At 42.3% G+C, this 25,867-nt stretch overlaps 1 protein-coding gene across 2 annotated transcripts in view; it reads left to right on the top strand.

Moving 5' to 3' along the window:
• Positions 1-25,867, top strand: part of Sarm (sterile alpha and armadillo motif) — a 141,962-nt gene that overhangs the window by 78,173 nt on the left and 37,922 nt on the right. For both annotated transcript variants that reach the window (XM_080270156.1, XM_080270155.1), the window contains exons 3-5: positions 18,689-18,907; positions 19,966-20,298; positions 22,061-22,228. In XM_080270156.1, the coding sequence (XP_080126282.1) occupies positions 18,689-18,907; positions 19,966-20,298; positions 22,061-22,228 (720 nt within the window). The remainder of the gene's footprint in view (positions 1-18,688; positions 18,908-19,965; positions 20,299-22,060; positions 22,229-25,867) is intronic.

The following is a 25,867-nucleotide window of genomic DNA, read 5'->3' as shown; positions in this document are numbered from 1 at the left end:
ACAGTCAGTCTTTCCTAGTAAAGATTTTCTCTACCCCGAAGCTGTAAGGTAGTGAAAGTTGACAAATGTATCTCTGGGTCATTATTGGAAAACTAGATTAGAGATTACCCTATTTAATGCAGTTAACTTCACGTAAGAAAACAATTACTCCTTCGTAGTTTCGATTTTCTCTGTCCCAGGAGTGACTGTTGACGTAATGAGGATGTGTAAGAAGTGAGTGCATCACCTTTTATGTATGTTGTCTGGCTGGATGCAGGGGCGCCTACCTATTACCATAATTGATGCACAGGCATGATCCTCAGACTAAACCGTTTTTACTCAAATTTGGCCTAAATTTGTCATCTCTTTATTTTGATTGCAGTGTTATGGCTGTTGATTAACAGTAGACTATGATGACAGTCACAAAGAAGTTCTGTGGAAAGGACGCAGAGCCATAGCATTGTATTTTTTTCTATCACAGACCTACTTGAAATAATCTGCAAAGGGACGAAAGTCTAGGTTAAGTAAAGGTGAAAGAGCTGTAGGACTGTAAGAGAGAGTTATTAGCACCATTCATCCTTGGACTCACTCCTCACCGTACCATAGTTACTGAATGCATGGCAGTTATAGCCTATTTGACAGCCAGAAAAACAAGCAATATAAGGTTATATCTACAGTAGACTTTTATTTAGAGCCGTCAAAGGTTTAAAAACGATCTTGATTAGCTAACCCTTTTTATGCAGGCTCACACGGGCGATTTTTTGTAGATGATGGAAACTATAGCAGTGAAAAAAAACACCTAGGTATTTTATGCAGATTGACACTAGGCTACCACTAGGCTACCTCTCTGTAGTCTAGATAAGAGAAATCCTTGCATTCAAATGGTAAAAATATTAATATTAACAGCTGAATAATTCACTAAGATAGGCTGTTTTATGGAAGCTAATACCAGGCTAGCAGTAAGAACGGTTCAAATCTCTCGCGTTTAATTCCCTGCCATGGACGCATTTAGGCGGCTCGTGTTAAGGCTAACGTCACTGTAGTTTCTTCTTCCTAGCCTGCCTTCCTCAGTGATCGTAGTTGCTGTAAAAAGTGTTGATGTAATAATTCTCTTCCACCTTCACGAGCCGGTAAGTTCCGAGAAAGCCAACCAAAGAGAGAGAGAGAGAGAGAGAGAGAGAGAGAGGGAGAGAGGGAAGGGGGGGGGTGTCACTATTTGACAACTCGCCAGTGTTGTCGCAAACGTTTAGTACACTTTGAAGCCCCAGTCCCTTTGGGTATAGAAGGCTCCCTGGCACCTCTTCCTTAGCGATTTAGTTAGCATAATGCACCTTTATCATTATTCTCGTGCATTACGTAGGCTACATAGTTTAGACGGTTTTTAATTCTTGATATTTAAAGCAGCCACTATGAAGCCTCTCACTGCTAAGGCTCTACTATCGCGACGAATGATATTGATACATTTTTTTGGCTGAACAGTCATGAAACTCCTACACAGCAGTCTGAAAAGATTGTTGGATTGTATTGATGGCAGTACTGGATTTCGAAAGCCACTGCACACTCACTCGTTATTTATCGTACGGATGTGAACTGGCAACAATGTCCGCAATGGTACTTATTTATTTTTTTATTTTTTTATTCTGGGGAACACCAGACGATTTTTTTCATTTGAGAGAATAATTTATATCCCTGAGTCTGGACCTTGGGCATGGCGTTATGGCATACCCCCGTGCTAGGGTACCCAGAAGTGGCCCTGACTCACGCCCTCAGCCCGACACTTGGCAAAGAAGTAAAGCCCCGATCGCTATGAATAGAAAATACACAGTTTACGAACCCGTCCTTTTTCACGGCTGCCTGCATCTGCTGGAGGGTGCTGCATGGGGGAGGCCTCCGATGCTTCAGAGGATTTATCCCTGAATGATTGTGTGTGTTTGTGTGTGTGAAAAGGTTGAATGGAGAGGGAACTTACTGTTATTTATTTTAATTGTATATACATATCCAGTGACATTTTTTGTTGCTATCTTCAGACAATTGTATTTAGCTTTAGGGAAATTTATCAGACAGGAGGGATTTTATGTAGCCCTCATTTGCCTTTTTATGGGAAGAGTCATTCCAAATTTAAAAGAAATTATCTGGAAGCAGGAAAAATAAAATATAGAAAATGACACCGAACTGAAGTAGTTAAAGGTGCCACTTGTATCATCATCATCATCGTCATCATCATCATCGTCATCATCATCATCATCATCATCATCATCATCATCATCATCTTCTTCTTCTTCTTCTTCTTCTTCCTCCTCCTCCTCCTCTTCCTCCTCCTCCTTCTCCTTCTCCTCCTCATTACTATAAATGGGGTAGGCATGATCCAGAGATTAAAAAAAAAAAAAAAAAAAAAAAAAAATAGAGGAGGAGCCCATCATTAAAGTGTCCAGAGAAAACGTGCCACACCCCCAGTCTGTCGCCAAGTCCTCGAAACAAAACAGCTGTAAAGGTGACCAGTGTTTCTTCTTTAACCCCTCGCTCAGAGAAGTCCCCTATACCAGAATATAAATTATCAATAGTTAGCCAGAATAAGGAGACGTCATCGTAGTAAGTGGCCAAAAGAAAAAAAAAAAAATGGGCTGAGCTCCAAGGAGGGATGAGTTACCAGAGGCCACTTGATCTTACGTCCATATTCTCGTTGTTTTAAGTGAGAATCTAGGGTGATTTATCTTACCTTTTGGACTTCGGCCTCTTCTTGTGATTGTAAGAGTAACAAAAAATAAACAGTTATGCTATTGGATTAGGAGGGGTTAATATCATCTCGTATGCAGCTGAGGCAGACTTTGTCGATGTTAAAGAGAGAAGTTGCATACAAGAGAGTAATAACAGGTAACATGCAGAATAAGTAGCTCAGGAACATGCTGTGCGACCCATTTTCCTCGCTGTTCCCGAGCCCGTATTTACGAAGTGTCTTGAGTATGAAGGCATAATAATCTTCGTAGTATCTGTTTCTGAGTGATTTACTTTGCATGTGACACCTTAGCATTCCATTCCAAGCTGGTTATATCTTCCATGCTGTATATCTCTCTCTCTCTGATGTCGACAGATTGAATCAGTAATAAACGCGCGGATATCGAGGTGTACAGTTCTGAATAAATCACTGAGAAAGAGTTGCCACGAATATGCCACCTGTAACACGGCTAATGTTGTGTGAAGAGTAGATTGCCTACACTTATGTCTGCACTCGCCAAACACTGCACAGCCAAACTTCAGTGAATATTGTTTTGAAAAGTAAGAAAAACAGCTATTTTTGATACTAATAAACTTCTTTGTACATTCTTTTCCTGTAAGTTACTTTAGGATCATAATCTGAGTGGCATTGGAGGCTTCGTAGCACCTCTTCCTCAGCAATTTTGTCTATTATACCTTAAAGTTCTCCTGTGTGATGTTTACGTCCTTGTACTATCGACATACTGTAGCTTCCATTAGAAGAGTTTATTGAGCAATGTGGACAATAAATAGCTTGGGAAGAGGCGTTGCCTAATTATGAAAGTTTCATCATTTGGGCTGTGATCCTGAGTTTCTTAATGAACATAAGGAGTTACGTGCATAATAAATCACTGTGGAAGAGGTGTCACTGAAATCTTCAATCCACTTCGACTAACGACCCCAAGATCCTTGTTAAATGTGGACTCAGCTGGTTCTCACTGCTGCTGTGTAGGTGTCTTGCGCGGGGGTGATGTTTGGCCACGTCATGCCCGCCTCCTGCTTACTCGCCCCTCTCTCTCTCACACACACACACACACTCACACACATATACTGGCCGCCGGGGGTACAGAAGTCTCAGTCAGCTGCTGGGGGGAGACAGGGACAGACAGTGCTCGTGTGTCCTGCTTGGCGATCGTTGTGGCAAGCATCGTCCTAATCAGGTATCCAGACACACTCAGCACCTTACACTTCCGTGGGTTTCGAACTGGTGAAGCGTGATCGTAAGGCATTGCATTAGTGTTGATTTGTTTGGTAATAACTCTTGTTTCGAACCGATGCAATGTGATGGCAACCCCTGCGACTAGTGTTGATTAGTTTATCAAGGTGTGTCTTCCAACTGATAAAGTGATGGCAAGATGTTCGATTAGTTAAACAAGATCCTGGGTTCCGAATTGATGAAGTGTGATTGCAAGTCATTTGTTTAGTAGTGAGTACTTGAACAAGGTCGTATTAGGATCTTCAGTGGTTTCAAGACGGTGTAAAGGAACTATTGACAGCAGATGTTCGTATATCGTGGCATTTGTGAAAATCGTGGCACCACCTATCAGAATGCAGCGTATTCTTCGTATTGCGTAGTGCTTCTTGGTGAGTTCCATGCAGTGAATGTGGCCCAGGTTTTCACAGCCACGCCTACGATGTTCCGAATGATTAGAACAGTGCAGCATCACCCCTTATGTCACACAAAAAAATAATAGTTAGCCATATTTACAGTGAACTCTTGTGTGCGACTGTTTTTAATAGTGCGGTGAGATCTTATCCTAACCAAGAACTAAGCCAGTCACAAGAAAAGTTATAGTTAGCCTAATTTACAGTGAAGCCGTGTTTGTGTGCGACTGTGTTTAGTAGCATGGTGAGGACTCAGCCTAATCAGGAACTAAGTCCAAGATCGTGGCAGACAACATTGACAGCAACCAAGGAAGGCGAGAGTGACCCCCAGCCACCATGACTTTCGGGAAGGTGTGCGCGCCATGCTTCTACTCATTATCTTCTGGTTTTCGATTTCTCGCTGGCTTAGGAACCTTTCAAGCACCTCTTCCTTCCTGATTTTTTGCGTATTACACCTAGCTGTTCTGTTGTATATTGATTTTGTCTTTCTAATATTAGGAGAGAATACATAATAGCATACAAGATCCATGCGCAGAAGAATACTGGTAAGGAAGAAGTGCTAAGGTAGCCTCTTGACCCGACGAGAATATGAATCGAAGAGTTTACTTCTACTTATGCTGCTCAGGCACTACTTTGTGAGCTGGAATTTGAGAGTTGGTATTTCTCCGACATTAACCTGCATGGTGTTATGCATGTGGAAACGGTAAATGATTTGTGATTTTTTAAAATCATAATTTTGGATTGAGACGTGGAATTTCTCTGACATAGCTTAATCTGCATGATGTTGTGTATGTGGAATCAGTAAGTGGTTTGTGATATAGCGCTGTAAAGTTTGTAAACAAGTCTTTTCATACATAATTTTGAAAGGTGGAATTTCTCAGCTATTGCTTCAACTTCTATTATTTATAGACAAACATTTGTATATTATTCCACTGCGTCTGCATCATTCATGAGCTCGTTCACCGCTTTCCTTCCTGATGCATCATATCAAAGAACACCATCCATAGCATCTGTTTCAAGCATCTGTTAGCTTAGAAATATTAGACAACAGAGAAAAATGAAAGGCAGAAGAGGTGAAATATTAATCGAACTTTTGTTCTCGATTGTACAAAGAACCAGTGAAGGATTGTGAATGTCATAGAGAGTTAAGTAAATGTGGCAGAGGCGAGGGTTGTGCGGTGACAGGAGCAGCAAGACATGAGACATCTCCTAAGCTGGAGAAGATCGTCTGTGGGTGTCAAGATTATATTTCAAAGGGTAGCATCGTCCGCATGAGGTTAACTGAGGTTTTCACTCTCCTTTCACGTAGGGAGATAGAACAAGTCTCACCGTAAGTCACCAGCCAGCTAACCTCTTTCCTTGGCATATATCGAATTCATGCGTAAAGTTTTTCCTGCGCATGTTCATCCTCCTTGCTGACGAACATGTATACTGAAGAAAATGTCGAGTGTAAGCCTGAATAAGGTTATGTAAGTCGTCGGGTGTAAGTGAATAAATGAAATATAAGCGATGGATTTTAAGTTCCGATTAAACTGCAGAAAATATACGGGTACAGGTCTGAATAAACTCACTAGGTGCTTTTAGATTAAAAAAAAAAAAAAAAAAAAAGAAAGAAAGAAAAAAGCGTCTTCCGTGTTTGCACTGATCAGAACCTTATTGTCAGACTAAATAAAGGTGTAGTTAGATGGGACAGTAAGTCGTCCATTGTATGTTATGTAAAATTGAATATGTTAAGTAAAATTGTCGGGTACAAGCGTAAATAAACTCTGCACATCCAGATCAGGAAAAAGAGTGTATTTTTCCTATATGCACTGGAGCATCTTAGCAGAAAAAGCTGAATAAATTTTTCGAGTTTGTCTGAAAGTACCGAATAATCTGAATGAAATAATCGGACACAAGCCAGAATAAACTCCCTCAATACATCCAGGTCAGGAAAATAGTTGTTTTCCTGTTGTGCACTGATCATCACCATATTCTTGGACTATAATAAAGGTGTGGTTTGATGGCCGCTCCCAGTGTGTCTCCGCCCTTCACCCTCCCTGCATGTCGTTGTTAGCCAGCATGGTGTTACCCAACGCCCACATCACGCCCACACTCACGCCCATGTCTCCCGCCCACTCCTCACGACTCTCATCCTTGCAGCCACCACTAACACCCCACCCATGCCCCTCACTCCCACAATCATACACGCACATTACATCACGCCCACACCCGTATCTACACGTACGCTCACACCCACACCCACATTTCCATACCAACAACGAGGCCCCCACTTACACCCACAATTACACCTTTACATCCACATCTGCACCCACACCAATACCTACACTTATACTCACTTCCACCTACCCACACTTACACGTACACCATCACCCACATCTCCATCAGTGAGAGCCGCCTGACCCAAGTGTAAGATTGATACGAGTGTTGATAGGGACGCGCCAAGGCCTCAAGTCATTGTTAGGGCAATGGCCGGCTGGTTGTGAACCCTTTTATAGGAGGTGATAAACGCTCTTTCTCCTGATTCATGTCCCCGTGTGAGGTAAAGGAGCCCAGCTTTGGGTCCCACAACCACCACCAGCTTGCAATGTGGGATGTTGGGGTAGAATGATGAATTTGTGTTGTAATAACAAACATCAATTGCTATATCGAGGTCAGGGTTTTATGTACCGTGTAGCGATGTATTTATGTGTATGCAGATAGAGAGACCTAAAGGCTGGAAGCCTACAAAGTTGGCCTTTCCCCCCCCAAAAAAAAAAAAAAAAAAAAAGTAACAAGGAGCCAAAATTAGTCCATATATTTAGAGAGAGAGAGAGAGTAAGGTATACCTTGTTTTCCTTATTTTGTGTGGGTGTGGGTGTGATATATGTGGTGTATGAGTGTGATCCCCCCCCTGTCGTGCCCTCCGTGACCTGTGTCCTTGGCACCTGAACAGCGGGTCGGAAGGAACAAGCAAGGCTGTCTGGTCAATCCTTTGCCAGCCTAAAGGTGTACGTACGGGAACCGAGGGTCACATTCACGAGCGAACGGTTACGGGAGGGAATTACCGAAAGTTAATATGTGTGGGAGAAGAGCTTGGAGAGAGATTCACATAACATTTACGGTCAGCTCCCAGTCGTAACTCTTGATTTGTGTTTCAATGGAGGATAATAAAAGGGGATTGCAAAATATTTCCTCGTCTGTTGTTCCTCCCACGAAAATAGATCTTTGTTACGAAAGGGAGATTACGGAAGGCTATTTTCTGCCGGTAAAACAAGGAAATGAGACTAAAGAATAAAAAAAATCTTTCAGTGTCGATAGTTCTTTGTGTTAAAAAAAAAAAAAAAAGTTATGACAGGAAATACATGGTAAGCATGTTTGTAATCTGTCCCCAGAATATTTTCCCAGAAATCCAAACTTACGTTCAGATTTCACTGGTAACTGTGATAGGTAAACTGTATACTGAAATAACAACAATAAATGTGTTGAACAGCCTCGTAAGGATACGAGGTACGGGCTTCGAGAGTGACATTTTTATCTTACATTTGAACCCTTTTCACTAAGATGGTGTCCATGTCCATTTTTGCTCAGGTTACGAACAAACGCTTTCTATCAACGACAGAGCTATTTAAGGCAACGTCTAACCTCTTATCTTCGAATACTTGCTCATAAACTGAATATAATCTTGTGGCAAATTTAAAGTAAAAAAAATTAGATATCGAAATCAAGGGTATTCCGAAAACTTCAGTAATGAGTAAACAAAAGCAAGGCCTAGTTTTGCTGGGTAGTCCGAAAATAATTTGTTACATTATGTGTTTTCCTCTTTTGGTTTCATATTGTACCTGTCCCACTTACATTAGGGTACGACAGTGATGATGATGGTGATGATGATGATAAGGAGGAGGAGGAGAAGGAAGAGGAGGATTATTTATAGCAATGGAAAACAGAGTAAAACGTCAGCATTGGTAATATTAACAGATCGACTCATAGTGTATTTTGTCTTGACGGGTGTGTTTGGGTGACAGATAGTGGCAGGTTCTTGTTTGCTAGTGTTTGGTATCTTTATGAGGTATCGTTTAAACCGGGCATGAGAGGAACTGATTTCATAACTAAGGTAGTGTTCGGTTTCACTACTGTTTAATATACTTGCATCACACCACACTACGCTACATTACAGTACACTACATTGTGCCACACTTTACCTCACCACACCACACTACAGTACACTACATTGTGCCACACTTTACCTCACCACACCACACCACACCACACCACATCACATTACATAGCACACCACACCACACCACACCACACCACACTACACCACACCATTCCTCTTCACTCTACGCTGCACTAAACAATGACACCAGAGAATTAACATTAATCGTGCCTTTCTACTTCTTTATATTCCCCACCTTTATACAGAGACTGCTTCTCCTTCCCTCCAGCTCCCTCTATTCTCTCTCTCCCCCTCCCTTTTCCCCTTCCCCCTTCCCCTCACATCTCTTACACAAACTTTAATTCTTACTTCTTTCTTACGTAACTCTGCTGTTGTGGGCCTTTTGTCATGTACAGTTTTATCTCGACACATTGGTTTCCTGCCAGAGAGAGAGAGAGAGAGGGGGGGGGAGGAGACAGACAGAGACAGAGAAAGGGGGGGAGACAGAAGACGGGTGGCATGTTTGTATGGAGAGAGAGAGAGAGAGAGAGAGAGAGAGAGAGAGAGAGAGAGAGAGAGAGAGGACAAAAGACGGGTGGCACGTTTGTATGGCGAGAGAGAGAGAGAGAGAGAGAGAGAGAGAGAGAGAGAGACAGACAGACAGACAGAAAGGGGGGAGACAATAGACGGGTGGGATGTTTGTATGGAGAGAGAGAGAGAGAGAGAGAGAGAGAGAGAGAGAGAGAGAGAGAGAGAGAGAGAGATGGGGGGGGGACAGAAGACGGATGGCACGTTTGTATGGAGAGAAGAGGAGAGGAGAGGAGAGGGAAGGCAGCAGACGGCATGTGCATATGTAAGAGAGAGAGAGAGCACCTGGCGGTCCTCCCATGACTGGCTGCTTTGTGGCCAGCTGCCTCGCGTTCCTTCCAGGGGGTCCACACTTAGCCGTGATGTGCCCTGTGCCCTGCCACTCCACACAGGCACATCACACCACACCACGACACTAATTATCACCATACATTATACCACTCTACAACGCACTGCACTACACTACATTACGTAATCACCATACACTATACGACACTACACTACACTACACCACACCATCACAGTGCAGAACTCTTCATTACAACACAAAATCACAGTACACTACACTACACAACATACGATCACTGAACACTGCATACCACTATGCTACACTAGACTGCACTGCACTGCACCGCAGCGCACCATCACAGTGCACTGTGTTACACTACATTACACTTTAACCGATACACTACACTACAGTTTACTACATGACACTACACTACACTATATTACAGGATACTGCTCATCACAGAAGCAGTGCCACACCACGTGACAGCTTACTGTACCATATTGCAACATATTTCAGTCTGATCCATCCTAATCTAACACTGTACCACACAACATCATATCACATCACTCCACACCACTTTATACTGCACATTATATCAGACCACATCACACCTCACTTCACCACTGCTTACCACATCACACTACGCCATACTGTACGTCATACCAGACCACATCTCAAGGTTTACCACACCACACTACACCATATCACGCCACAGTATACTTCACCATACAACAAAACCACCACACCATACCACACCACATCTCATCACATCACATCACATCACACAGCTTGTTGGCATATTTGCGGGGAGTTGATTGTACCTATTCTCGCCGTGCACATACCTGCTATAGCTTGACGTAACATGCTGAACTCAGTATGCATCTCGCCACTATACCTACGTCGCCCTCCTCCACCCCTCCCCGGCTGCCCCCTCCCACTGTCCTCCCCCTTCCCTTCCCCTACTGGTCCCCCTTCTCCATTGTTTATTTCCCCTTTGTCTCCCTTCATCCACTTCCCCCTCCTCTCTGCTTTCGTCCCTCCAGTACCGCCTCCTCTTTCGTCCCCGCCCCCCTTCTTTCCTACTCATCCCCCTCCCGCATCCCCGTAGCAAATTAGTATTCTAAACACCTACACGTGACATTTGCTGGGGAGTCGAGAGAGAGAGAGAGAGAGAGAGAGAGAGAGAGAGAGAGAGTTATAATCTTGTTACTATTTCGAGGTTGAGAGTTTTAGTGAATTCTTTTAAAGAATTGACGTCTTTGCAAGGTCAGCCATAGTTATGGTGATGATAATAATAATAATAATAATAGTAATTATTATTATTACCGGTATCATTATTATTACTCATTATTATCAGTATTATTATAATGATCATCATCATTTCTGTTAGACATTTTTAGTTTTTTAACCACTATTAAAGAAAATCTGAGGGCTACTTCAGCGATATTTGTGATTTGGGTTTGTCAGCCCCAGCCATAAGTTATCCTCTTGTGGTGTAGTGCAGTGTGTGACCAGACGTCCAGCTCTTCTGTTATGTAGATTAGAAACATTCTCCATTTACCCAGAGCCTGCGAATTACCTGCTTTGCATTATAATTCTGGCCAGCCTCTGACGATTTATGCTATACTCAGGAGAGACCTAGGAAATCAGAGTTTGATTAGGACATGTTACATTTTGACCAAGATTTCGAGTTTATATTTTATTCAAGCTAATGACAGACGATTTTTTCAGCACACAGAAAGACACCGAAACCAATAAGTTAACCACTTCAGAACGGTGAGGTGCTTTGTCGTCGCTGTCACCAGACGATTGCACTAAGAATAAAGAAGTTTCGAGTAGGGTAGGTTAGACACAACTTTCCTCAACCCATACAGTACAAAAGGTATTTAAGAATTTCAGTAAAATCGTCTGGTTGTTGCAAGAGTGAAGTTTACAAAGACGTCATGTGAAGGAAGGGGTCAGGCACAGGGCGTGAATGAGGAGAAATTCTGGCAACACTGAAGGCGGTGCGTGTCATACTAAAAGCTGGTTTTGATACGCAGCGTCTCGCTAGATATTTGTTGAGAGAGAGAAAGAGAGAGAGAGAGAGAGAGAGAGAGAGAGAGAGAGAGAGGGAGGGAGAGAGAGAGAGAGAGAGGGCATGTGTGTCTGTGTATGTGCGCCTGTGTGTACAAGGAATTACCTGGCCGTATCATTAATGCATAAACAGGCATTCCCAAGTTATAGCTCATCCTTATACATAGCACCAGTAACAATAGCGTCGAAAATCCCAAGCTGTGGCCCCGGAATGCCGCCCTTACCCGCCCTGTTGAGGAATTTGGTGAGATGGCAGGCAGGTGTAGGAGTAGCCAAGGTCACGGCCGTTCGTACCAGGGTCCTCTTACCCAGACCCAGGCGATGGTCACTTCATTAGCTTTTGCACTCACCCTCTGGACTCAGTTTACTCTATTTTGGCTTCAGATTGCCATTTCTCCACCTCTAATGCTGCGTTGTAACAGTAGACTAACACTAGATTATGGTGCTAGTCACGGAGAAGTGCTATGGAAAGGATGTACAGCCGTAACACTGTCTTCTTCTGACACTGAGGTACAGTACGTGAAATAAGCTGAAAAAAGACGAAAATTTGGGCCAGTAGATGAAAAGACCATAGACTTTGCCTCTTGGGTCGATCAGACTGTTGGACAAAGTGGCTGTGAAGATTTCGTAGCACTTTTGACTTAGCGATTTATTCTGCTTATTACGCCTCAATATCTGTTGTATGTCACTGATGCATATTGTTGATTCTGAAACGCAAAAATAACATATAAGAAAATATTTAGGTGTAATATGCAAAATAAATCACTGAGGAGGAGGTGCTACGGAGCCTCCAGTGCCACGTAGAATACGGCTATTCAATTTTTCCCTCTTGACCCTCCTCATCTAGTAGAAGAATTGGGGACGTGGATGTAAAATTGACAGCTGCATGTTATATTCTAGGGGAAGACTAGGACTCAGCATATAGTTAATTATCTGCCATAATTACTCTGATGTGGTCGACAGGACTTCTCATACATTCACTTCTACCAAGTGCCTTTCATCATCACGCTTAAACGCACCACCCATGCACCACTACATTACACTACACACACCACACCATACCACACCACAACACCACATCACATCACAACACTGCACCACACCACACCACACCACACCACACCACACCACACCACACCACACCACACCACTCCACTCCACACCACTACACTGCACAACACTACGCCACACCACACCACACCACACCACACCACACCACACCACACCACATCACACCACACCACACCACACCACACCACTACACTGCACCACACCACACCACACCACACCACACTACACTACACTACACTACACTACACTACACTACACTACACTACACACACAGGGATACATCTCAGGCACTTCGCCAAGTAGAAATGATCTTGGAGTGGTCAAGATTTTTTTTATTTTATTCAGTGCCAATAATAATCGTAGGTATCCAGCTCACATTGCCGTCATCATCATCATCATCATCATCATCATCATCATCATCATCATCATTCCACTACTATACATGTGGTGTAGGTAGGACGCTTAAATGTACAGAAAAAGTAGAGAACGCATGTTGGAACATTTGTCACCATCTCACCATCATCGTATTCCAGCATTTATAACTGTGGTCGGTAGGTCGGTGAGAGAATTACAGAAAACAAACAAAACTAGAAACGTCATTAGAGTGCCTAGCAAAAATGGGCCGCACTTCTGTTCACGCGTTATTCAGACCTCTCTTAAATGATACTTCCTGCGTTGCCAGAGGAGTGAGGAACTGCGAGTCAGTAGATTCTAAATTACCGGTGTTCTGAACAGTTGTGTGGGTGACAGCGCCAAAGTTATATTTGAGCTCACTTGGGGGATTTCCTGACGCCTGTTCCTTAGCGATTTGTTTTGTTTAGTTTTTTCATATAACACGTCGTCTTAAGCGGTACTATGGTTCACTTATTTTAACTTGGCTTAGATTTTCGTCCTTACGTAGCTTATTGCTCGTAGCTTAGTGACAGTAAAACAATACAAGGGCTCTACATCCTTTCCATAGCACTTCTTCGTGAATAGCATCATATTCTCGGGTTGTTCTGTTGTTACAGCTTCGTGTTGAGGGTGGAGAGTTACAAAGTTTATGCCTAGTTAAAGTGAACAGAGAATGGTGCAGACTGAATCGATATTAAGAAGATATAAAGAATACGCAAGAAAATATTGACGCTGTCTGTCTGTCTGTCTGTCTCTCTCTCTCTCTCTCTCTCTCTCTCTCTCTCTCTCTCTCCTTCCTCGTTTTTGTACGTTGATTCACAAGCACTCGTACGATCAGTTTTTCTTGGTAAGTAAGATTTTTCACTGCACGAAGGGCAAGGAAAAGAGAGAACAGAATCTACCAAGTTGTTTTTCTCCTTGCAAAAAATGAAACCTTACTATAGGGAAGTAATTGTTAAGGTTGTAAATTCACGTCTTCTAGGTACGAAAGGGAATTTATCATAAGTTTGTAAATCCACGACGCCTGGTTAGGGCGGGACATTTATTGTAAGTTTGCAAATCATCACCGCCCAGTTGGAACGGAGACATAATTGAGATTTTGTAAATCCATGTCGCTTAGGCTAGCTAGCACGCGGAATTGTGTGCTTGTAAATCTGTGTCATCTGGTTACGACAGGGAATTGACCGTTGTCTGTAAATGAATATCTGGTCAAAGTTCATGGGCCGACCCAACAGTTGATCGCCCACACGGGGTTCACGGTGTCTGGTGGAGTCACTTCCTGGTGGTGGCGCCCGGCCCTCGACATTTGTATTTTATTTCTGCCTTCTTCAGATCTTTTTTTATATAGCTTGGTCGTGGACCGAGTCACCACTTCTGTCAGGGAAGGTCCAATTAATTTTATTCTTGCTATATGCAGAAGTATGTTTATTTATTTGATTTAGAAGGAAAGTTTTCTAGTGAAGGGATAATTGAAGGCTATATCTAACACGCCCAGGTCGATAAGTCTGTCCCGATTAAAGTGAAAATTGGCTACGGTACATCATGGGGCTGAACGGGTTAAATCGTCGAGAGGCTTGTATGTTAAGGCATCTATATCCTCCCGCCTCATTATCACCCTGTTTCCCTGGAGCTGTTTAGTTCTAGAGAAACTCCCATACAGGGCCATTGGTAGTCTCCCTCCCTCACTCTCTCTCCTTCTTAATGCTCAGTCATTGCTAGATCATATACAGCTTCCCACGACTTATTTACAGCTCTCCTACCAGACACTTTCTTCGCGTTCTTTATTGCAAAGACGCTCCCATACTATCAGAAGTACACAGATTCCTTCAGCCATCTGCTGCCAACTTTCCTGACTGCTTTCCGTGCTCATTTGCGGAGATGACCTCATGTTATTGAATGTTTTGAACGATTCGCCGTGTTAGAAAATTATTTTTGGAGTGACCCTCTGTGTTAGAATGTCATTTAAGGAGTGATTCACGTTTTAGAGTATTTTTAGAGCATGTTAGAATATAACTGTAGAGTGACGCTTGTCATGATTGTTTAACTCTTCTTTGGGATATGATTTCCTGAGCGACTCCGTATGTGTTAGAATATCATTTTTAGAGTAGCTTCCGTTTAGGATGTGATACATAGAGGGACTGTCACACATTTTACAGCGAATCATTTTCAGTGTGGGTTCCCTGCTAGTTCGTCGGAAACCTGACGTACACACTTAATATTAATGTGCCATACGCTGATGTGAACTGGTAAACATGAGTGCCAGGAAGTCATTTCGCCTGACGAGAATTCGAAAAGAGTGGCATTTTTAGAGGTGGTGCCATGCCAGGCCATGTGGTACCTGGGTCCGTGTGTGTGTTATCTGGTGTGAGGTGAGCACTGGCCTGGTGGCGCCGCTGCTGCCACCACTCAGACACCGTGACATAGATGCTTCACACCAACACCAACACTACTTCAAGATTTGAACGAACTGCCACCACTATCACCACGTTGTTTGACGAATACCATCACTCTCACCACGCTGTTTGACGACTGCCACCACAACCACCCCGATGTTTAATGAATTGCTGCCACTATCACCTCGTTATATGACGACGACTAACACCACCACCACTACCACATCATCACCAACACCATTTCAGGAATGTCACCAATACCACTAGTTTATTAAAGATTACCACCACTAACACCACGTTATTTCACGTCACGGCTGCCACCACTGCCATCACGCTATTTACAACTGCCACCACTCTCGTCATGTTTACTACTGCCACCACTGCCGTACAAAATGATTTATTATACTGTACATATCTCCTCTAGTACGATAATACCTTTTTATATTATTTTTGCTATCCCCACACGACCTGACACGGCTTAAAAATATCTTTCTGAAAGATATAGTATTGAGTAGCTTGTGTATCTGTGTACTCAACGAGTAAGCGATGCGCCTTTAGGTGTATTATGATCACTTGTTTGCTGGGGTTATGTCGGCCTCGGTAACAGGCATGCAATCGTGTTTAATAGGTAAAGGGGAAAAAATGGTTGGACGGAAGGCGGGTTGTGCAGTGATGGTGTGGCAGTTGTGAATAAACTCAGCCGTGGCGTCACTGGCTTGTATCCCCGTGTGCTATGGAGACCCACCGGCACCTCCTCCCATGAAATTGTTATTGTACAGTTACAGACACTAATATCGATGCACGTAATTACGATAAATAACGAGGCAGTGAGCAGTGACTTTCGAACCCCAGTGTTGATATATTCCGAGCCCAACAGACTTTTCAGAATACCATGCGAGTTTCATAATGTTAGATTAAAAAGTGAAGCGACATTATTTGCCGCAAAGATGCAGTAAGAGTAGCACATAATATTTTCTTCCTTTCTTCTTTGATCTTTTCCTTTTCTTCAATATAGTCATAATTTACATACATGGTAGAAGATAATGTCTGCATGTTACTGGCGGAAATGTACTGTAGTAGCGACGATGTGCTGGGGAGGCTCACACACCCATCAGAAATACACCACACACACAAAAGCAAAAACACCAAGAAGAACAAGAGTAAGCTCGAGACACCCTCATGTAGTTTGCTTCATAGGTATTTGTCTGTCTATCTGTCTCTCTGTCTATCTGTCTCTGTCTGTCTGTCTGTCTATGTCTGTCTATCTATCTGTCTCTGTCTGTCTGTCTGTCTATGTCTGTCTATCTATCTATATGTTTGATTGTATGTAGGTAGGTAGTACAAATCTCTCCAGTTCGAAAATCTCCCCTAACCTGAGTAAAGGGGGTTGCAAGAATAAAGCGAAAAAAGTGTCATCGGACTGAAGGGGTGGTTTAAGAGAGTTACCCCCTCACCCCCAGGCACCCTCTCGCCCTTCACCACCAGGAAGAAGTGGTGTCTGTGTGTGGGTTTGAGTTTGGGTATGTAGATGTGTGTGTGGGGGGGGAGGGTTCAAATTTGTGTGTGTGTGTGTGTGTGTGTGTGTGTGTTGGTGAGTTTAGGTATGTAAGTTGATTTGTGTGTGTGTGTGTGTGTGTGTGTGTGTGTGTGTGTGTGTGTGTGTGTGTGTTGGTGAGTTTGGGTGTGTAGGTTGATTTGTGTGTGTGTGTGTGTGTGTGTGTGTGTGTGTTTGTGTCAGAACTAAGAACATTATTAACCCCTTCCGTATGTTGACCGTCTCATGATCGGGATAACTTTAGAAATTGCTACCTGTAACGCCAGACGGTGTTATTCGGGTCAGAGTGAGTCATAGGAGCCTTAGAATATTGCTGCTCTCATCACTACCCCTTCCATGCTCGAGACAACCTAAGTAATCTATTCTAACATACGCCAAACGATTATATTCAGCTGAGAGTGAGACACAGGAATTTAAGGTGTTCTGTTCAAAATAAATCGCCAAGGAATAGGTGCTAAGGGATGCAGAGTAAGTCACTAAGGAAGAGGTACTAAGAGGAGCAAAGTAAATCGCTTAGGAAGAGGTACTAAGGAGTGCAAAGTAAATCGCTAAGGAAGAGGTACTAAGGAGTGCAAAGTAAATCGCTAAGGAAGTGGTGCTAGGGAGCCACCTAAGCCTGCACAGAACGCCTTGAGAACAGTCAAAACTCTATGGATGTTGCTTGCTACACATCAGTTTTCAATATTATTCCATGCTAGACTTTGTCCACTTCACCTAGGAGGAAACTTGTCACCTTCAGTGCTAAGGTGTGGCAAAAAATACAAGAATATAGTGCTGTGGAAAGGATGCAAGGCTGTAGTATTGTTTATTAAGTTGCGGTACATAATCAGCCGAAGGACTAAAATCTCGCCTTGTTAAAGCAAAGGAATTGTAGTATAAAGTCTTTTGTACCCATTTACCAGTAACCCATTTAATTCGGCAACGTGTTTTTAGAGCTACTTCTTGCTAGGTCGAGACGATTTTGTTAGCTTTGGAGAGACTTTTCGACCAGGCCTTAATGAATTCCTTCCATACTAGAGTTGAAGAGAAAACATTGAATAAATTAACTGGTGGTAGGGGGAATACAGTTTTAAATATTTACACGAACAGAAGCGATTAATCTAAAAGAGAATAAAACAAGCACCGAAATGGTTGATAGATGCGGGATCAAATATGGGTCAGCAAGAGTGAAGCACCATATGAGGCCTCGCAAGAGTGAAGTACCTTGCGTGTGAAAATCCTTAGGGAGTGATTGACTGACCTGGCCACTCCAAGAAATACTCCTGCATCTAAATGATATGCAACTATTTATCCCAGGCATCGTACCCGTCGTCATCTCAACTTCTCCTCTTAGTTAAATCCTGGTTGCAGAATGTGAAACTCTCGGCTGTTTTGGCACGTTTTTTTTTTTCTCCAGGAAGGTCTAAGCTAGGTTAAGCTGGTTTGTTAGGGATTGGTTAGGATTGTTTGTTTACTTCAGGATGGGTTTGGTGAGGACGGTCTCGTAGGTTTGGATTGAGTTAGGTTAGGAGTGTCTGTTAGGGTCATGTTAGGTAAGATTAGAATAGTGTGTTAAGGTTGGGTTAGGTTGAGTTGGGTTAGGTTATGAAGCATGGGTAAGGATGTAGATAACAGAGTTCAAACGAAATGATGTGTAACTAAGAAGCGGCTGTTAATTTCCTAGCCTGGCGTTTGCTCTTTTAGGCAGCCGTTGCGTAACAGAGAAGCGAGCCTTTCCCCGACTAACATTTGTTCTATTTAGCAGTCGCAGCATAATCGAAAAGTGATTATTTACCATTGCAGTTTTTAACAGTTGTAGCGTAACCTAGAATTGGTTATTTCCATGACTAACAATTTATTCTTTTTTCCAGCATATGAGCAGCAGCAGTCGTAGCAGCAGCAGCAGTCAGCTCAAGAGGTCCCAGCACACGTCCCACTCCCACTCCACCTCCAACCTGAGCGAAGTCAAGTCCTCCAGCAACCTCAGCGAACACAAGGCCTCGGCCAGCAGCAGCATCAACAAGTCTAACCTTTCCGAGCTCAAAACTTCCATGTCAGAAGTCAAGTCCAATATCAGCGAGATGACGTCGGTAAGTCCATTATAGCTGGCTTGATCTCATCCAAGGAAACTAAACCACTCGTCCAACTTGTGTACTGAGTCATGGTTGTATGAAATTTGATAAGTTGACAGCATGAGATAGGAATGAGTCTCCATAGTTACTAGTCAGATTAATTCTCCAATCTGACATTTGGCCATTAACTGAGGTAAAAGAGGTTAAGGGTCTTTGTCAGAAGAGATTAAACAGACCAAAGTAACGTAGGCTACCAGTTCTTGACCCTTCAATCCGGTGACACTTTTTTCCGTGTATATTTACTAATACCAGACGATTTCATTGAGTAAACAAACACCCAAACTGTGAAAGGGTTAATGAGAGTTACATATTTCCCATCCCTTTTGAAGCCTTTCCTAAACTAAATATAATAATCTGGTTAATAAGAACAGGACAAACAACACATCACTGTAATGATAAAGTTAACCCATCCGCAACACGAGGAGGGCGAATAGATTGTTCTTGACATCTCTTGACGATTTGATTTAGAGCAAGATCGACTTTCTGTACTGGAAGGGTTCATTCATCATTAAATCATTCACTGCGAGGGGACTCTCTTTAGCTAAATTAAATCGCCTTGTAGCAGTAAGAACAATTGCATGTCACAGTAGTTGGTGGGTTAGGAGTGAGTGAATGAATGAATAAAATGGCAAAGAACATTATTACGATCCCTTATCAAGTACCAATGTAAATTAACACTGAATGAATAAGTGATAGGTGGGGCAGTGAACGATATTAGAATCACCATCTAAGTACCATTATGTTGTGGAAGAGTATTGGGTTGTACTAGTAACTTACAGCGGAGAAAGTTGCAAACAGCTTTTGTTTTGCAGATTGCTATAATATGATGACAATGAGGATGGAAACGATTATGGTGATTATGATGATGAAAACTATTATGATGATGGCAATGATGTTGATGTTGGTAGATTGATAATTATTATAATGATGATGAAGATTGTGATGTAAAATGCCGTTGATAATGATGCTGACAGTCATAATGTTAATCTTACTAATTCCATTTTTTCACATTGCAGCAAAGCAACAGCGTCAACTACAACCGGGCCTTGTCCATGGCCAGCAACTCATCGTCCATGCAACAGAGCGCTTCGTCCTCCAGCATGCAGTCAGGTTTCAACAAACGCAAGGCCTCGGGCTTCATGGGTTCGATGGACGCCCTCAACGACGCCCTACAGATGGGGTCGACCGAGCAGCTGGCCCTTCCCGATGTGGAGAACGACTTTGATATTGAGAACCTCACGGGACAGCAGGACCAGCTCAGTACCTCACCCCTAAACTCAAGCAACGGCAACAACCCCAAAGAGCTCAAGTTCGAACAGAAGAAAATGACGTCGTCTTCTAAAACCAAGGTAAGTATTACTAGCTTTTTACAGGGGTCTCAGAATGGTGTACAGTCAAGTCAGTTGTTCTTTTACGCCGTCGAAGCTGTTTCTTATACTACAGATCTTGGTAACCTGATCAGTAAGTCTCTCGGGTTTGAATCTTACCTCATTTGCTTGGAACTTCAGTATGTAAAGGAATCTGTGACTCCAGTTATACCCATAGTTTATGGAGAATCAACCAGTTTACTGATCTTCGTTAAAGCGTGCACAGAAGCAGTAGCTCTTTTATGAAATACGTCGTCAATATCTAACGTAATATTTCAATCTAACTGTAGCTGTGGCTGGAAAAAGTATCATTTGGACATAACAATGTGGTCACATTATATACTATGAGCATATGTGAATTTTTCCTTATTCACAGTACATTACTTCAGTTCACTTGAGATACATTTCCCTGCATGAGAACATTATATCTCTAGAAATTTTATGTGTACTTGTTTGATACTCTCACAATCGGTAGTTCACCACCACCTCCTTGTGGCTGTGACAGTGGAAGGAATGAAAAACTTTTATGTGACTGGAATATGAATCACCCTGTAAAAGAATATGACAAGGAAAGATACTTTACAGAAGATATTCTCTGAGATTCAGGGAGGAATGAGAAGTATACAAGACAAAACATTTTTGGCAGGATTTCGATCCTGACTGCACATAGGATGTGTCTGAGTCCTTCACCTCATGGGCCTTTGGTGATTGAATAGAAAGGTTTCATTACTATTGGTGATTTTATAGTCATGCAGTTGCAAGTTTTATAAACTCTGTTATGGAGTTATCCAGTCATCTTGCCTAATGCAAGCAAAATTAGGCTTGTAAATGAATAATACACCGTGGTCCATAATTCCTATATTATGGGCTGTTACTGATATCTACAGCATATCATCGATATCACACTAATGCATGTTACATTTGGGGATGGCTAAGCATTGATGTGTCTTGTGTCACAATGCCGATAGTACCGAAGTGGATGAACTATACTTATAGGTTAAAATTCTGGTGTATCGTCATCACCATCTAATCCAGTGTTGCCTCACGAGGAGCGTAGGAGCCCGAGCTAGACAAGTTGGTCCTGACATTTAAGAGAAGAGTGACCAGCTTCACTCATCCCGGAGTGACATTAGGCGAGCAACAAGCCTCAACCATGTCTTGGATATAATCTTGCACTTGCTCAGTCCGATTGGAGAGCCCTAATTACCCACCAAACCACCAGGCGCCATAATTTGGTTATATGGATACCACCCAGCGTAGTAAATTGTTTCCTGGTGTACGGGAAACCACTCAGCTTGTCACTCAGTGTAGGGTCACCCATAGACAAGGAAGAGGAAAGAATGAAGGAAAGAAAAACAGAAGAGAAAGGAAGGAAAGAAGGAAGGAAGGAAAAGGAAAAGACAGGAACTTGAGAGCAGCACTACATCTAGAGAGCGCCCCCACCTACCACTAAAAATTTAGGTGAATCCTTAATATAATCACAGTTTCTATATGGACTAGTAGGGTACGATGCTCCAAACAGATGTGTTCCGTAAAGGTTTAAATTCAGGGAAGGGTTGGGGCTTGTTGCTCACATAATAGCACGCATAGTCAAACAATTGATCGCTTGCCAGAAATATTTAGACTGATTAGCCGTTGTGCACTTTAAGGGGGAATATACAGTATGACTGAAGGTTGGATGGACAAGTATACTTGCTCCTGTATTGATACTGTATTTTAACTGTAACACAATTTATGCTTTCAGGTTGTGACTGATAAGAACAGCTTCGAGTCTGCTTCGGGACAGTCCTCGGAATCCAGAAAACTGCAAGCTGGTGATGTGTCTTATGCCGAATCATCAAAGAAGGCTGCAACCAAAGCGAAACTAGAGGTAGACGGCATCACAGCAGAGAAGGCGGCTGCCATGTCACAAGTAAGTATCTAGAGGTCTTGAGCAGTGGATTAATAAGACTGTGTTCACAAGACCAGCTTAACATATTAATTTTCATCGTTGCAGCATATGACGGTCAGGTCACCAGTCGAGTTCATGATTTAATATTTACAAGTTCAGCTAAACAGATTATATTCAGTTCATATGTTTGTACTGTATTATTCAGTCCACGTTTCATTATATTCACATATTCAGCTGACCAAACCGTATTAACCTCTGTAGCTACTCAGTTTATATGCATCAGTCCAATTGATCAGCCATCTCATACTGTTGCTGAAATAATTGAAGGGCAGTACATATTCCTCAGCTCAAAATAACCAGTTTTCACAATTTTGTTTTGACTCTGCCGGTCTTTGGAATACTGTATGATCGAAAAGTTATTTCTCGTATCGTTTTATATGATTTGTGATGCAAAAACATGGAACCAAACATTGCAAGGCTGCAAACATTTTCCTTTTCATGAAATGGTAAAAAGCAATAACCTAAAATCATGTTCTTTTTATATTACAAATGAAGTATGTGAATATTGACCACTGTTTATTTATTAGTGGGCTAACATAAATATAGTGCGAGCTGCATTTGAACTTGGGTGAATATCTAATTAGATTCTGCTTCTGGATTACATACTTTAGTAAGTTTTGGGGGGGTTGGTTTTTGTAAATCATATCAAGGCAGAAGACTCTTGGTCACATAATTATAAAGTAAGAGTTATAATTTGAAATTTAAAGTAAACGCCACGTCGCCACATTCAAAGCTTGTCAGGTAGGCATCGAAGAACTGCAGAGTGAATTCACCACTGCACCCTCTGTTCTTCATGTAAATATGGGGCGAAAGTTTACTGCATATATCATTTTAACCTCACTCGGAATCGGAGGAGAAAGGAGTTTAATTAAACAGTGTATAGCCATCCTATGTGGTGGGAGGTAAAAGCTTGCTAAGAACACAGTACTGTACTGTAGTCGGTTTGTTCTAACCTACAGAACTGGACCACACACAACCTGAATACTATATCGTTCTTTAGGAAATTTGATGTGCTTTGACTGTGAGGTAGGAATGAGTCCCAAGGAATTCTAGTAAAATCGACCCTCCAGGCTGATTATGCTTGGCTATCGTCCTAACTATCGAGGGGTTAGGTACCTTTGCCAGGTTAGAAAAAAAAAAGTGGTACAGTACTGTATTAAGAACGGGGTTGACGCATCCCTGCGCCAGTGTTGGGAGGGGAATAGCTTGCAGCCTCCCTCCCAGTTATTCGCTGTTTACTGCTTCCAGGGAGTACATGGGTAGTTTTTTTTTTTTTTTCCACTTCCACTACAGTAGATGTTAATCCTTGGTGATCCGTGAAATGCCTTTGTAGTAAGTCACAACGTGCGGCAGAAGTTTTTGTCAATAATTGCTTTGATGTGAGATGTTATCTTTCATGCATATTAAATCATTAGAAAGCGATAGAGGAGCACATGTGTGTATATTCAGTCAAGCGACATATTTAAGTACAGGGAAACAAAATTCTCTATCACTACCACAGTCCACTTCCATCATCTGTCCCTCACACTACTCCCACAGTCCACTCCCATCATCTAACCCTCACTCCCTTCCTTTCTTCTATCCTTCCACTTCCCTTTCATCTTTCCTCCCTTCCTTCCTCTTCCCTTTCATCTCTCCTCCCAGCCTTCCTTTCATTTATTTCTTGCTTCGTCCTCTCCGTTTCCTCCCTTGCTCCTTGCCTCCCTCCTGTTCGCTTCCACTGATATGGCTTCTTTTCGTTACTCAGTTCTCAGCAGTTGTGTTGTGTCAGTGTGGCGTCAACATTGCCGTATGGTAATTCCACCCTCAGTTGTATTTCTGATGTTAGCTTTCGTTACTGTTATCATTCTAATGAATTTTCTTACTGCTGATATCAGACAATTTTGGTCATTTGATGGAAATCACAGCAGCAAGGGTGTATTATCCCATTCATGAGTGATGTCACACTTTAGTAAACTTATTCTGGGTATTGCTTGTCAGGTTTATTTAGTTTGGGGAATCCTCTGCATCAAAAAGAGTTTGAAGGAGCTAACGGTGCAGGCTTTGAGGTGGGTGGGATTGTGGAGCCCCTATGGAAAGAATTGTGTTGTGTGAGCCAGAGAGTTTTGGTTTCCAGATAATGATCACAACCCATCAGTCAGTACTAAGATTGTTCAAGGTGCCAGTTTTCTACTCTGTTCGAAATGTAACTTTATTTATAGAAAATCACAAGTCACTTGTTTGAAGTTGTATTTTATAAGCCTTGGGTCCTCGGCCTAATGGTTGCCACCCACTTAACACGACCGTGCATAATTAAGTGTGATTAATGAAGCCTCTTGCTTAAGTATTGAGTTGATTTTTTAAAATTCATAAAGCTGAGGGAAATTATTGCTGTCAGTGACGTATTGAAAAACGAATAGGTTATATTCTTTGTCATGGTGTATTTCGATTATATGCTGGCTAACGCACAACGATTGGGTTCATCCGAGTGATATCGTAGCAGTCAGAGAGCCGAATAACTTTGGAACTCAAACCAGTGATTTATTGAAGAAACTATCCTCCTCATCATCAGCATTATAACTCTACGTTTCCCACTCTTCTTAAAGGAAACCTTTTAACTGGATCCATAAAGAAACTGAAATACACACAACTACCATTAATAACTACCAGTGTCCAGTGAAAATATTGCACATCTCCATTAACGTATTAAACCTTTATGTGTGGGTAATATCTAGTGGAAGTTTAATTTCCTCCACTGTGTCATAGTTGTTATTGACCTACTCCACTGGAAATATGAAACTAAGTTTTACTGCTAATTCCAGGGACTTTAAAAATTTTGCATTAATATTGGAATTAACTAGCCAGTTGCTCCTGTGTAGAATATAACAGCAGAGATCTGAGGTTGTGAATGATTGGATGTTTCACATATTGCATACCCCTAGTTGAAGGTCTCGTACCCAAATTATTAACTGAATGCAGGGGTGGATCCAGGAATTTTCGGTGGGGGGGTCTGCTTCGCTGATTCAACCAAAGACTTGACGTGACATACTGATATTTCAATGTTGAAATTGCCTCTTTATTCAGTGATGCATGGTCGGTGGGGGGGGATGCATCCCCCCATCCCCCCCTGGATCCATCCCTGACTGAATGGGATTCGCCTGTAAAATAGAATCTCGCCTGACCTTCCCTCGTGCGAGTATAAATGTGGTGTAGTCCCCCCCTTGAGACAGTTTTCTACGATATTGCTTAAACTCTGCTGCGAGATGCTTGTAGGGGAGACATTTATATTCTTCTCCTGTGCAAACAAGAAAAAAGAATTGGGGGGGGCGGATTGCAAAACGTTCACATTGTTTCTAGCAATGGAGCATATGATTTTCAGATTTCAGTGGCCGTGAATAGAGGAACTTCACGTTATCTGATTCTCTAGTAAATTAATCAATTTATCTGTGTTGGGTAGGTGTAAAATTCAGAGGAAGTGTTTATCATAACTAACTAAAAGAATCATCGATAGTTGTGTATTTTACGATAATCTCTACTTGTCAAACTGCCCCTTTTGAAGTATTCCAATCCTGTCAGTGCTAAGTCTGAGTGGGTCCAACGTTGATGTCAGAGGTTAAACTT

The sequence above is a fragment of the Coenobita brevimanus genome, chromosome 39 (genome assembly GCF_032717465.1).
Source record: "Coenobita brevimanus isolate Jiangsu-jjx chromosome 39, ASM3271746v2, whole genome shotgun sequence".
NCBI classification, from domain to species: Eukaryota; Metazoa; Arthropoda; class Malacostraca; order Decapoda; family Coenobitidae; genus Coenobita; species Coenobita brevimanus.
The sequence above is the reverse complement of the archived record's forward strand: the minus strand, read 5'-3'. Positions and strand labels throughout refer to the sequence as shown.